This window comes from Eumetopias jubatus, unplaced genomic scaffold, assembly GCF_037043125.1.
Source record: "Eumetopias jubatus isolate StellerSeaLion01/CBP00866 unplaced genomic scaffold, mEumJub1_p1.0 scaffold_12, whole genome shotgun sequence".
Classification (NCBI taxonomy): domain Eukaryota; kingdom Metazoa; phylum Chordata; class Mammalia; order Carnivora; family Otariidae; genus Eumetopias; species Eumetopias jubatus.
This window is the reverse complement of record NW_028274818.1, coordinates 59,340,306-59,355,454: the sequence shown is the minus strand read 5'-3', so window position 1 is coordinate 59,355,454 and position 15,149 is coordinate 59,340,306. Positions and strand designations below refer to the sequence as shown.

Below are 15,149 nucleotides of genomic sequence, written 5' to 3'. Positions count from 1 at the left end.
GCTTTAGGAACTCTCCAGGGCCTCACGCTTACTGACTCCACGCGCAGGGCGAGGCCGGCAAAAATCAGCCTAGCCTCCGCGTTCCCAAAGCCGCCTCCGGGCCCCTGCCGCCCGGGACAGGCCCCCCCCCCTCCCACCCACCCCGGCCCCCCGGCCCCCCCGCCCCACGCGCGGCACCCGGCGCGGCCTCACCGTTTTCTTGGCGGGCTCCTTCTTGCGCTTCTTCTCCGAGCTGCTGTGGTAGGGCAGGTCGCGGCCGCGGTAGGACGGGCCCCGGGTCAGCTCGCGCTCGCTGTAGGGCGGCAGCGCGTCGTCGTCGGCGGAGTCGTCCTCGTCGTCCTCCGGCGCGGCCGCCTTGTAGGTGGAGGGCGGCGACCAGGCGTAGTAGGAGGCGCTGCGACGGCCGAGCTGCGCGCTCAGGCGGGACGGCGTCTCCAGGCTGCCGCCGCGGCTGGCGCCCTCGGGCCGCGTCTGGCGCTCCAGGCCGCCGGCGCGGGGCCCGTGCTCGTACTTGGGGGCCGTGCCCGGCGTCCGGCTCACCAGGCGCGGCAGGGGCGCGTCGTCGGGCCGCCGGCGCGGGGTGCTGGGGGCCCAGGCGCGGCCTGCGTCGCCCAGGGGCTCCCGGCTGCGGCTCCGCGGGCCGTAGTACTCCTCCGGCGAGCCGTCCGCGTAGAAGCCCCCGAGGGCGCGCGCCTCCGAGCGCTCGAAGCGGCCCCCGCCCCGCGCCTCGTGGCTGTCGCCGTCGGCCCGGCGGGAGCGCGCCCCGTACGAGTCGGCGAAGGCCGCCAGTTCGTCCATGGACACGGCCGGCACTCCCGCGGCGAAGTTCTTCCGGGACAGCATCTCCGACTTGGAGCGCTGCTGGCTGCGGGCAGAGGGCAGAGGGGATGGCGGTTAGCCGGCCCTGGCCCGCAACCGAGGTCGGCGCCGTGTGCCAGGCCGGCGGGGGGAAGGGGGGGCGGGCGGCAGGGACCCTGAGCGGGACGCAGGGGCCGGCTGAACAGTCCTGGGCACCTCTGGCGCCTGGGAACCTCAGACAGTAAAGTGAGGGCGACCGTGGCTACCTCCGGAGTTCGTGCTAAGGATCAAAACGGAGTTGTGTGGATAAAAATACTTTGTGATTTATATGGTGCTGCAACACACAGTGGGGGCCTTGTGATCATTATTCTGTGCCTTCTGGGTGACAAGCACATGTCTCACTTCTCACACCCTGGAAGCCAGCGTGGGTGGTGTGGCTTGCGATACAAACAGTTGTGGTCCAAGGATAACCCTGTAATATTTGGTGATATACAGAGAAGCCTTTGCCTCCCTCAGAGCCCACGGCCAAGTAATCTCTGCGAGTTACCTGCAGTTGGTAAGTCTAAGAGAAAGGCTATGTCTACTGTCCTTTAAGATAAAGGACAGGTGAGTGGTGACCATGCTATTCAGTTGGGAAGAAGCCATACAAAACAGGGTACACATCTTGGCCTCCCACCCCACTGGCCAAGTGACTCTGGGTCACATCTGTACATTTCAGTTTCCCCAACTTAAAACGGGGACAAGAACAGTACCTACCTTTTAGGGTTATGAGAATCAAATACAACAGTGTAACATGTTTGGCATTTTACCTTTCACGTAACAATGATCAAAAATGATGGAAGGGCACCTGGGTGGCTCAATGGGTAAAGCATCTGCCTCTTGGTTTTGGCTCAGGTCATGATCTCATGGGTTGTGAGATGGAGCTGATGCTGGGAGTCTGCTTGAAGATTCTCTCCCTCTCCCCCTTCCCCCCACTTGCTCTCTCTCTCTCTCTCTCAAATAAATAAATCTGTTTAAAAATGAGGGAGATGATGGATGGGGAATTTTTAGAGGTTATAGAAGAGAATATTATGAGAAGGGCAAGGAAATGTTAGTAAGGTTCATTAAGGAGAATAGAGGACCCATTTCAAAGGGACTTGAATGACTGTTACTACACACGGTGTCACAAGGGTTCCCTTGCTTAATAAATATGAGAAGGGGATGCTCAACAGCCCAAAGAGAGGTGTGGCAGGACAACCTAGAATGGGAGACAGAGATGCTATCAGAAAACAGCCTCAGAGCCACCCTGCCTTCCAGTCCCAGCCCCTTCACCCCCAGCACCAGAACTGCAGCCCCGGCGCAGCCATCGTCACCCCTACCTGAAGCTCTCCCGGTCCTCTTTGTTATACTCCATGGCTGAGGGCCCCCGGCTTGCCCCACTGCTGCCCCCCATGACACCTGACCAGTAGTCAGGATTGCTCTCCAAGTCCCCGGACACAGGGAACTGCTTGCTTCTCATCTGGTGGTAGGCCTGGCGAAAGTTGCTGTCCTCCTCGTGCAGGGAGCTGAGTTCAGAGATGGTGTTGTTATCTGCAGGGACAAAACCAGGCATGACAGAGCTTTCTACATACTAGGGTGGGAAGTCTGTTAAGGGCCGAGACCAAGGCTCCCTACCCAAGGCTTCAAGCCTGTTCCAGTTTGGTTGTAGACCTGAACTAACGGGGTTTGTGTTCTTAGCGCAGCAGGAACTGGCTCCATCCAGAAGCCCACTGGCTTAGAGAGAGGGAGGCTTCCTACATGCTCTGTTCTTAGAACAGAAAAACAATTGTTATTGTTCCACCTAAGGCATGTTTCCCAGAACTTGGGCTCTTTGCAGCTGGTTTCCTCCTAGGGCATCATCATCCTTGTTCCAATGTTTTTCTTCTTCTTGTATAATTCTTTGAAAGCCATGATGATCCCAGGCAGGTTGAGCCAAAAGGGGCAAAAAGAGAGAGAAGCCAGTTCACAAAAAATCTCCCTTACTGTTGACCGCATCCCAAGATGGGCCTTCAGAACCAGTACAGCCCCATGCCTTAGAGGAACCCCACTTCAGCCTCCTTCAGCTGTGCCCTTCACCACAGAGCACAGTCCACAGGGGCAAGGGGACTGCACACCTAGTATCCAATCATCCCCCTTCTGGATGCTCATCCAGGAACGTGGACTATCCTTCCCAATTCGTACCAAGTCCATTTCCAGGGCCTACAAATACTTCTTTGCCTCCCTAAAGAATATTCCAGAGTATGTGGCCATGGGTGGCTAGGACAGCTGTGTACAGGTGTGGTAAGAAAAGAGGGGCGGGCTGCACTTACGGCCTGTTGGCCTCCACTTGTACTCTTCCTACAAAGAAGGGGGGGATGGGCACAGTTTTCTTATTTCCTAAAGTGGCTTAAGTAGCATTTTGCAAAAGCACTTGTGAACAAGAATCAGTCAAGAAAGAAAAAGAAAGAGAAAGGAAGGAAGGAAGGAAGGAAGGAAAGAGAGAGAAAGAAAGAAAGAAACCCAACCATTTGTTTACAGAACTTTGAAATGGATTGAATATCATTTTACTTAAAAAACACATCTAGTGATTCTATTTGCAATGTAACTGGATCCATTTGTTTTCTAAAATCCTTTGGTTAGAACTTAAAAATATTATCAAAATCAACATTTACAAGGTGTAAGGTTTGGCTGTTGAGTAAAAGGTAAGCCAAGATAGGATGTGGACACCACAAATCCGTGTCTCAGGTTCCCCCCCTCTACTTCTCTTCCTTATCCCCAAGAGTTCTTGGAGGAGCACTCCCACCCACCAAGGAAAGGAAGGGCCTCCGCTCCCTCCCCCTGTTGCATAAACACAGCCTCCTTGTCCTATTTTACCAGGTCTGGGCTTCCTGGGAATGCCATTCATCTTGGACATGCAGTCAGTTGGTTTTGAATTATAATCTAATTTTTAAGCCTTTTCCTCCTCCTAACGAGAATGGACTAGTAGTAAGTGTCCATCTGAAAGGAAAATAACTCAGATACTACTGATTAATAAAATCCAGAACCTTCCTTTTCTCATGATCCCAGTGAATTCTAATCCCCTGGGAACAGTACAAAAGGGAACTTTAAAAGGCAGCAAGTGAAACTATTGGAAAATCCCATTGTTGGCTCAGAACTTTCCTTAAACTTCAGGGAATAATGGATCTTTCCCATTTCTCCACATAGTGAGGGCTATCTCAGTTTCGTGATTCATAGTGACGAACTGTCTAGGTTGTATGCTGCTCTAACATTTCTGCCATGTTGAACATAAACATCAACATCCCTGCTTCACAGACACCTAATAATGTAACTCTGGGACTAGGCAAACTTTTTCTGTGCAGGGCCAGACAGTAAATATTTTAGGCTTTGCAAGCCATACTGTTACAATTATTCAACTCTGCCATTGACAACGTATAAGTGAACTGGGCTGGCTCTGTTCCAATACAAACATTTCCAAAAACGGCAGGTGGAACGTATTTGCCCTGGGAGCTGTAGTCTGCAAGATCACTGCACTGGGCTTCTGGACTAAAAATATTCCAAGAGCAACCCCCTACCTACAAGGGGCAAGGAAAGTGAGGATCTTACTCGCAAATCTCGCGAATTCTTGAACCTGAAATTCCCAGTTCTTACAGAATCTCGTCACAACCTGAAACCATGAGATACGTTTTACAATGAGATCTTCTAGACTATCCCATGGCCACGATCCACCCCAGGGTTTACTCTGCTCTTCAGAAAGAGAGCCTCGCAAAGTCAGGTGAACTGTATTCCCACTTAATCTCTATGCAATTATTGTAACATCAACCTGCAGGTTCCAGGAGATCTTGGTTCCAGTTCTGGCTCCGGCACCTCCAACCTGAGGGGCCAACACTAGGTACTTTCCTTCTCTGCTTCCTTTCCTCCTCTGTAAAATGGGAGAGGTGAAGTCAACCACCTCAATCTCTTCTGTTCCAACATACTAAAGTCCTCAGAGGTAGAAGGCTGTGATCTCTCAACAGAAACAGCTGCTACAGCCATGGAGCCATCCAGTTTGCTCAAAAATGTCTTGTGTAAAGAGCACAGGACTGGGAATCAGAAGAGCTGGGTTCTAGTCCCAGTCTGGTCACTCCAGCCCTCTGGGTTTCTATTTCCTCACCTGTACACTGTGAAGATCGACCTCGGCCATCGCTAAGGTCCCCTTGGGTGTTCAGATGCCATTACCTTCTGACCAGCCAGTCTCTGGAGACCATTTTAATCCAGGTAGACAGGAGACATCACCTAAATCAGGATCCATCCTTCAGTTTTAACCTCAGTTTTTAACTCTTTCTCTGAGCTGAGAGATTCACAGATTTCCTCCCTAGGCTCCTTCTGCTGGATCGCTATCTCTGTCCCCTTACAGGACTCCATGACAACACATTACAACTAACTTGTCAAGTGCAGTGACATCTGCATTCCTGACATTCCAATCTGGAGATGGTCTTTTTATAGCCGGTGCGGTGGGAGGATGCAGCAATGGATGCAGCTCAGACAGGATGAATTTAGCACTGCAAACTGGGAGGAATATGTTGTCCTTAATCTGAATAAAGCACCTCTAGTCTGGGACTGTTTCCCCAACAACTCCATCAAGCCTCTCCTCAGCTTCCACGGCGAGGAGGGTTCAGAGAGAGAGAGAGATGTTGTGACCTCACTACTGGGCCTGCCGTACCCTCCAATCATTAGCCCGTCCACGTCAGACCTGCCCCGCGCTGTCTCTCATCGTAGATGGTCATTCGGGATCCGCCCCAAGTAATGAGCTGTGTCAGCTGCAGGGTGTCCAAGGGCTGTGAGTGAAGGCTGGGGCCCTGCCACCTACAAACCCAGTAATCTAAAAGTTCTTTTGACAAGAGGGGCAGCCTCTTTGCTGGCCCCTCAATCTCTGCTGTTGGGCGTCTCAGAGGGAACATAGGCCTCTTTTTTGTAGATTCCTTGGGCAGACTTGTCCTTTTACTTTACTGAGGCCTCCATGTAGCAAGTCGGCAGCCGGACTGTTGTCCAATGGTAGGGGTTTTCACTTTGGAAAAAAAACTCACATCTTTAGTCATTATTTTGAATGTATTTTAAAGAGAGTAGTAGGGAAGGACTCTTTGAATAAAACATTTCTAAGCCCAGGACTGCCTAGGCCCAGCAATGCTGACTGCCCGGTGGTGAGAAACAGCATTAAGCCAAGGTGGTACACACCGGGAGCCCTTTTTCTCCCTTCTGTGTACTTGGAGCTACTTTCTTCAGGACATCACCAGCACCCCTGCTAGTTCTAAGCCCTGAGAGCTCAGGGCTGCCCAAGTTTGGTAACCCCCAAATCCCCTTTAGCCACGAACTCCTGCATGATGCACAGATCACATAGAACTAACAGACGCTCACATCTGCCTCTCATCCTTCTGGCTGGATCAAACTGAGCCAGCTCCTTCTCAACGTAGTACAGGACCTTCATGGAGTCTCTCTCTTTGTCGGCTTGAATCCGGTAACCTTTGCGAACTGTTGAGAAAAGGACAGGAAGGGGAGCTGAAAAAAGCAGGAGGAGGCCTCCCTTTATTTTACCAAGTAAAACACATAGTTCTTGCTTGTAACAACTCTTTTTGAAATCGCCAGAAATAATCATCTGTATTTATACTTATGGAACCATACCTGTGATCCCTTTTATCAGATGGTGCCCCTGGAATGGAGGAACAGCAGGTAAACAACAGAGTCCTATTACAGTACATTTTGGGTCATTTGTTAACTTCTGCTTCCTACTTTCTGACCTCCTGTAGCTCTACTTCAAGCTCAGCGAAGCATACTCACACTAAAAAGACAATTTTTTAGACTGAGGACACAGATGACTCTATACCATCTCAGGATCACATCTTCACTTGGTGGGAGAACATGTAAATAAAACAGACACCCAAACATCAGCGACCTTGATGAAGGTGGCCCAAGAGCCTCTAGTTTCACGGGAGATGATGCAAAAATTCCATAACAGGGTGGTGCATGGGAGCCAGTATGACAGACTATGAGATGCATTAGTGCAAAATAAGGTGCAAAATACATGGATTGCTAATTATGGTTCCATTTTATTTCTTTGACATTTCCCTTTCAGGAGAGGGAATACCATATCCTAGACATGATTAATTCAACCTGCTGCTATGTGGTTACCGGCAGGTGTTATTTTGGGGGCTTAATAAAAAACAAAACTAAAGCATGAGAGATAAGACCATCTCCTACATTCCCATCACTCATACTGTCAGGAACAAAGGCTGTTTAAGGCCCACATCGCTTAGTGTCAGTCAAGGCCAATACCAGCCCCAACCAAGGGTGATCAGACACAAGCAAGTGTAATCTTCACAAATACGAGAAACAAGAGAGAGAGAAGGACCCAGTGGAATGGGGACAGAACAAATGGTAAGAGACAGCCCCCAACGCGCCCTGCAAATGTGCTAGGTACTGTGCTAAATGCTTTACATGGACATCCGTTCCTCACCACCCCTAATGAAGTTACTATTAGCCTCAATTTATGGTTGAGAAAATTTTGGTTCAGAGAGGTTTCATAACTTACTCAAGAATAACTGGCGGCACTGGGGCTCGAACTACGTAATCTGACTGAAACCTCTCTGGAGCCCAGAAGTAGAGGTGGTAAGGAGAGACAGGAGAGGAAGACAAGAAAGCCCCGAGTAGGAAATGCTCGTAGTTGGGCCATGGGTGGTATGATCTGAGGCACAGTCCTATCAGTCCTATCTTCTGGCCAGTCAGGACTATAACAATGGGATGGAAGCAAGCAACCCAACTCCCAACATTCTTGGTTCCCAAAGTAGGGCAAATACCATAAAGAAACCACATGGCCGCATGCGCCTCCCAAGGAGACTCGGCTTTCTGCTCTCTGGTCATGTCACCCTGGCTGCGGACAAAGTCCCGCACACAAACGATGCACATGGAAGATTAAAATACAGTACTGCACAGCACTCCGATCACAGCCCTGGCACTGAAGACTGAAAGAACGCCCCCACACCCGTTTTCAGGTGCACTGATTTTCTATATGAGAACATTCTGGGCTGTTCATATTCACCTCAAATTGTGGAATTACTTTAAAAAAATTAATGAATCTCAGCACACGCTTTTAAGTGGCACCTTCTCCTGGAGGTTAGATCCATAATCCTTATGCCGAAGCAATTATTAGTAGGAATGATTTTATTTATCAAGCTACACACTCTTCCATTTCTGCAGAGGCGTTTACAGAGTTGTACAGACAGTTCAATTAAAATGCAATTATCCCACGGAACTGCTATGTCTGTTCTGAGGCAGTTATGTCTGATGGATGAAACACAGGGCTAGGAAGTAGGGAACCAGGGGTTTGTAGGCATGCCACTGGTTTATTGAGGGACCTCAAATGATGACGTAGCAAGAACCCAGTTTTCATGTCCGTAAAGTGCAACTAATACTTCCTAACCTTTCTCTTCATGAAGAAGAGAAGACAAATACATAGAAACAAATTTAAAAAAGAAGAAGAAGAAGACAACAAAGACCAAATCATTAGAGAACTTTGAGTTCTTTGTAAGTATTAGGGGCAGCTCAAATGGCACCACATCCAAAAAGCTTTCTCTGATTCTCATAGCTAGAAAGTTCTATTTCTTCTTTCTCTCTCTCCATCTCATTTCTCTCTTATAAATCATTTACTCTGAACTTTTGTTATGACCCTCAATATATTCTAGTTTGTTCCAAATTATCTGTATAAATGTCTAATCTTCCCAAAGATGCTTGAAGGAAAAGAATTCTTTATTCTAGATCCCGGTAAAGCCCAGGACACTGCTTAGTAGGCACTTAATATATGTCTGTTTGAACTGAACGGGGCCAGTCTGGGGATGGTGGTGAAGTTCATGATTTCTTTAGAAATAGTATTTTCAGTAGAGTTTCCCTCCCTAGACTGTCAACTTCCTGAGGATAAGGACCAGTTCTCTCTGTTTATCTCTGCATCCCCAGCACTTAGCACAGAGCCTGGCACACTGTAGACACTCAAAACATTTGTGTTTGGACAAATGGATGAATGAGTGAAAGAACGAACGAACGAATGAATGAATGAACGAACGAATGAAATCAGGAATAGAAACTACATTACAAGGGATTACGAAGTAAGTAAGAAGCAGCCATGTGGTTGGTTTATTGGTGGGTTTTGACCAGGAAGGGGAGGACTTGAATGGTAGCTTGAGGGAGCAGCAAGGCTTAGGCAAGTTTTGTTGTTATTGCTGATGGTTATTTTTTAAAGGAGAAGACTAGCATTTGATAGGCATTAGAGAAGGGGCCTACTCTACCTGAGCTGTGGTTCTATCTAGGTGTTTTTAATATGTGAAGCACTATTACGGTAAACCTTCAGTCATACTGAGATGGGGTGGAGGTGGGGGGTTGCTGTTATGGAACAAGGTACCAGCTCTCCCCTTGTGGCGGGAGGTGGCGGCCATTCTCAGCACCAGGTGGAAACCCCTCGGTGAACTGCAACTTGGACTAGAGCTTAGATTGTTTTCTGTGCCATTATAACAAATTATCACCCTCATTAGGAGACCAACTTGATTATGTATGCACAGGTTATCATGTCCCTGAGAAGTTACAGTAACTACTGGCAGCCTCAAGTGAGGCTCTCAGTACTGGCATTATACAGAGACTCCACGAGAATTGATACTTTCAGCCTTGACTTCTCAGTCACACCAGCTAATGTCTTCAGAAACCTAAATCCCTCCAATCTGCCACGAAGGACAGAGGCAAAGTATTGACATTTAGACTTTAGAGGTATCATCATTTGGTTTCAGTAGCTTAAAAGCTAGGCAATTCTCCCAGCAAAGAGTGTTGGGTTTGTTTGTTTGTTTGTTTAATCTGTAATTTGCTGAAGATCAGAGAACTCCGATGCAGGGTGATAATTTTAATAAGACATGTCCTAGACTACTGGCCCGACGTCCAGCACTTTTTGGAAAATGACCTCTTTCCCCCAGGGATATTACAGTTTAGGGTGGATGGATGGTTTATCTTTTTCAAGTTCTGTCCGGTCCAGGTCCTTCGGTTGGTGTGGCTCTTCATACTTCAGCTCCTCTAACTTATTAGCCTTGGCAACTTTGGTTTTAGTGGAGATGGAATACTGGGATATCCATTTTGATACCAAACTATCACTTCAAAAATTCTTATTGTTAAAGTAGTTGAGTGGATACTTTTGACCCAGTTAGCTGAAAATTGACTATTTTTCAGCTACTTTCTCCTTTCCAGCCAAATCTAACTTACACAACTCGCAAAAGAAGTCTCTAAGGCACATACCCATGGCTATCGCCTTGTTTTTCCTGTCCTATCTTAATGAGCTAAGTGAGGCTGTTTATGGATGATGGAACAGCTGCCAGATTCCACCCCCAGGGTGATCGCAGCTCCACTGTGGGAGAAGTGATGCTTAAAATTTGCATATTCTCTGTATACATACAGTAGGCATATATATAGACACACATCCTTATTAGTTTCGAAAATGACATTTCAAAACCCTACTTGCCTACTCAATTCTTTTGTAGGAAGGATGAGTGGGGGCCAGGTAGATGTGAAAATGGATTCGAGCAAGGCAAGAGAAGCAGTGGGAAGCCGAGGTAGGAGAGAGTTGCATTAATCAAGGAGGAAGATGACCGGAGCAAGGACTAGGATAGTATTATAGAGACGGAGGAAAGTAAACCAACTCAAGGTTATTTTGAGGTCGAATCTGAAGGACTTGGTGACGAACCAGATGAGGGAAGTGAGGAAGAGATCAGGGTGAGGTCCCTGCTTCTGGTGTGGGCTGCTAGGTGGACAACAGTGCCATCCACGGCGATAAGGAATGCAGGGGTTCGTCTGAAGTCCAAAAACAGCAGATTAATTCAATTTCCTAGAGTTTAAGTTTGAAATGGCTGTGAAACGTCCAGAAGGCAGCTTGATATATGGGACCGAGGAGCAGAGGAGGGGTTGGAGATCATGACTGGGACTCATGAGCATGAAGAAGATGACTGAGCCATGGGAGTAGGTTAGATTCCCCAGGGAGAGGACCTTGGACAAAACAGGAACACCAACATCCGGGGTGTGTGCAGAGGAAGGATAGCCAGCAAATAGCAGAATAGGTAGGAAAATGACCAAGTAAAGTGCTGCGGAAGGCAAAGAAAGATGAGTGGGGACACAGGTGGTAAATGCTTTCGAGAAGTCAAGGGATGTAAGAACTGAGAAGTATCCATTAGACTTAGCAATAGGGCAGTCTTCACAAGCACTGCTTTTTGGAAGTGATAGCAAGATGGAAGTTAGTTGGGAAGTTGGTGAAGGGCAGAGGAAACGGAGACATGAAGATATTCAAAACACTGAAGGAGTTTGGCTGTGAAGAGGAGAAAAGGGACAGGGAAGTAACATCAGAGGACTATGGGGGTTTTGCAAATTGTTATATTAAGCATGGTTTGAATGCTGCTAGGAAGGAGTCACTAGAGAAGGAAAGGCTGGTGATGAGAGCCAATCTTCCGACCGGATGGAGTGTGGATACTCAGTAAAAAGAGAACCTTGACAAAGATGAAGAGGCTGTAACCAGAGCAGGACAGGAGGTGACAGTCTTCTTCTATTGGAACAGAGATCTCAAATGAAGAACAGGGGAAGGAATCAGGTTGCCTCTCATCGCTCCCATTTGGTAACCTTGCCTTTTCAACTACCCAGAGGGCTCAAAAGGGTATGGTGTACAAATGTAATCTGAAAAAAAATCACTGTTGCTAGATGATTACCCTAAAATCCCTAAAATTAAAGTAGCATATAACTATAAAATAGGCTAAATTTACATCTTTTAAATCAGTGTTTCTTTACATCTCTAACATGCTTTCAAAAATAAGCTACATGAAACATTGGCTTAAGCCACCTTTTTCTTAAAGGACAAATAGCCAAATGCCATCAGTAAGTCTAGCCATGGGACCATGAGTACAGAAATGTGTCCACTGGGGGGATCATGAAGAATTCCGCCCTGACTCAATGAACCAGATAATGACACCCTGGGCCAGACTAGCTGTGTCCGACATCAGCTGTGCATCCTTCCCTTTTTCCTTGTTAAGAGAAACCTGATTTTGTTCATTTCCAAGATGGATAGTGTTCTGGCCTAAGAGATGAGCCTTGTATTAGTTCAAGCCAATCTGGTATAGAAATGGGCACAAGACACAATTCTTGCCGATAAAACTGCAAGGAGAAGTCTGTTAGAAGGAGAGGGGCTTCTGGAAGAGGTTTCCTCACTCTTGAGAAAAGCAGCACAAGAAAGAAGCATATGTTTTTCTATCTCTGAACGCATTTAGTACCGGGAACTATGGCGGTCATCATAGGATCATGAGGGGAGCCAGCCCAGAAGGACAGAACAAGAGATGGAAAGGACTAGGTCCTTCAGTGGTGCCACCTGAACTGATCAATTAACCAACCCTGGAGCCATCTTTCCTTGGGATTTCTTGCTATGTGAAATAAGAAATGTTCCTATTTTTCGAGCCACTTCTTTTTTTTTTAAGATTTATTTATTTTGAGAGAGAGTGTGTGTGTGCAGGGAGGAGGGGCAAAAGCAGAGGGAAAGAGAGAATCTCAAGCAGACTAACCCGCTCCCCCCCCCCCAGCTGAGTGTGGAGCCCGACATGGGGCTCGATCTCACCACCCTAAGATCGTGACCTGAGCCGAAATCAAGAGTTGGATGCTCAACCGACTGAGCCACCCAGGAGCCCCCAAACCATTTCTAATTGCAGTTGGTTAGTATGGCAGGATAGGGCCAAAATGATGGAACTACAACAAGCAGGAACTAGAAAAAGGTTGAAATCAGGAGAGAGGAAGTATTTGTCATCCTATGAATAAGAATCTTTTCATTATGAGAATCCGTTTAAAAAAAAAAAGTAAGAGGGAAAGGTTCTGGTGGGAAGGAAGGATAAAAAGACTGGAGAAAGGGGAAGCTGCAAATAAAATATGAGACAAATTCCATTAATGTCCCCTGGCCCGCACCATCCTTGGGGAAATGAACTGTATTGTCTTTATCTCTCTAATTCCCTGTGCGTCCTTGATCATTAACTTTTACTTCTCAGTCTGTGACTCATTCCCAGGCTCAGACGTCAGAATTCTACTAATAGTTCCAGGGAGAGAAAAAAACACAAATACCAATTAGTCACTGAGGATATCTACTCCTTCCACGGTCAAGCACTAAGAGTTCATTCAGTGGGCAAGATACTCTTCCCTGCTCCCACTGAAAGAAGTCCAGATACCTCCAGGGGACAGATGTCTGTTTTACCAACACTACTGCCTCATCTACACCTAGGAATTTAAAAATCACCTCCTAAAGATACTTCACACACCTCTAACCTTTACTACTCTGTAATCCTGTTAAAATGCCTCCAGGAAAGCTACGTCTGAATGCCCCTCCACCCCTCTACCCCTCTGCCCTTGCCAATAACCACGAATTCATCATGCCCTAAGATAACATGGCTAATCTCCATCCAAATAAGCTCTCCTTACCAATGACTTAAGTCTGTCTATGATGTGCAGCACTAGACAACTTGGGCTCATCCTGAAGCCTCCCTTTCCTTCATTCCCTAAAGTCGTATTTTGAAGAATCTCTCAGATTTGCCTCCTCATTTCAATTCCCATGGCCTCTGTCAAGGCCCAGATGCTCTCATAGCCCCTGAATGGCTTCAGTCACATCTCAGCTCGGGATCTCTGATCCCACTCTCTTCCACTACCACTAGCCTTGTCAGCGTGTCACCTCTCCAAGAACTCAGGAACACCTTCCTGCAGTGGCTCCCGCTCACTTACGGCACCAAGCCCCAGGCTCTCCTGGGCGGGTTTCAAGGCCTACCCTAATCTGGATGAGGCTCCACCAAAGCCCTCCACTTTCTTCCGGTCCGCCAAGTTAGAGACTGTCAAACACCCACCCTGTTCTTCCAGCTCCAGGCTCCCACCATGTGTCCCTCCTGAGCACCCCCTTCTCTGTTCTATTCCTTTCTGTTCCTCTAGGCCCAGCTCAAATCCACCTCTTCCCTGAACCGTCTGTAACCGCTCCAGCTCTTTCTTCTTTGACCTCCCAGTACCACACTCTTTGTAGTATCTGACTGTCCTAATAAAAACCCAACCTCTCTCCCTGGCTGGGCCACACTGCTTCCTACGCAAACCAAGTCCTATACTTCTTAATGTTCCTCACAGTGCCTGTTACAGTCCTGAACACTAGATAGGCATGAGATAACTATTTATTAACTGGACGATCAACATTCAAGGGGTACCTTGCCTCTTTTCCTTATCACTTTAGTTATTGAGGAGCCTGGGAAGAGAGCAGGGACAGCTACATCCTGCAGTCCTTGGAAAGCCCGACATGCACTCCAGATGATATCTGATACAGCTGGAGGGATCCCATTTCTGGAATGGAGATCATCATTTTCCAAGGAAGAATCATGGAGCTGATGGTTCCTATCAGTAAGGAGCCAGAGTGGAAGCCAGAGAGGAGCATGGGGCCGGGCAGTCTGGAACTACATTTACCACTGCGGCTTCCTCCAGTGGAGTCACTTGGTGCCAGGGGAGGTGGATGCGGCTTGTCCATCAGCATGCCAGATGAGGGGGCTCCTCCCAAGGGGACAGAGGGGATGGAGTAAGGGCCGGGGACACCGGAGACAGAGGGAGGGTACCCAGCCTTTGCTGCTTTCCCTGCTTCGTACACTGTGGAGGGAGATGAAGAGCAAAAGAGATTATATTATCGTCCCACCCTCCACAACCCTCACACCAAAACTGCCTGAGGATGCGCTTAAGGGAGCGCCTGGATGTGTGCGTGCGCGCATGAGCGCGGGCATGCGTGCGCGTTCGCCTAGGCCTGAACGGATTGGTCGGAACCACTCTCCCCCACTCCCTTGGGTTCCTCCAGCTCCACCGAAAGGCGACGACGTAAGGAATTACAGTGTTTAGCAGCCGGCACCGGAGTGATGACGCAGCACTAGGAGCTGTCATGGCGGCCTCCGCAGTGACCCCCACAGCCCACTCTTGACCACACTGTCTGTAGGCTGCCTCAGTCCCTCTGGAGGAAGCCTAGCCGCAGGCCACCCGGGGCTGCTTCCAGGAGGATCCTACACCTCTTCTGGAGAGGCAAGGCAGGCAATGAGCTTGCACGTGGCTCTGCTTTGTGATCTCAAAGGCAGGGCAAATAACCTGACTCCTCCTGGAAACTGCTTTATTCCCAAGGACACTAAAGAGACATGTATGTCTTCCTCCTTCAGGATGTATTTGGTTTCTGGCAGGGCGGCCCAACTTAGTGGCTGCACGGGCTCGGTCAGTAAGACGCCACTGTGAATCCCCAAATGAGGACCAGTCCCTTGGTGGGCCATTTTGTCACG

At 48.3% G+C, this 15,149-nt stretch overlaps 1 protein-coding gene across 6 annotated transcripts in view; it reads right to left on the bottom strand.

The window, feature by feature from the left end:
- Positions 1-15,149, bottom strand: part of ILDR2 (immunoglobulin like domain containing receptor 2) — a 61,224-nt gene that overhangs the window by 6,929 nt on the left and 39,146 nt on the right. For 3 of the 6 annotated variants that reach the window (XM_088017136.1, XM_088017138.1, XM_088017137.1), the window contains 4 exons: positions 14,305-14,481; positions 6,187-6,300; positions 2,157-2,367; positions 193-865 (listed from right to left, as the gene is read on the bottom strand). In XM_088017136.1, the coding sequence (XP_087873262.1) occupies positions 193-865; positions 2,157-2,367; positions 6,187-6,300; positions 14,305-14,481 (1,175 nt within the window). The remainder of the gene's footprint in view (positions 1-192; positions 866-2,156; positions 2,368-6,186; positions 6,301-14,304; positions 14,482-15,149) is intronic. The other 3 variants (XM_088017139.1, XM_088017140.1, XM_088017141.1) reach the window with 1 other exon arrangement.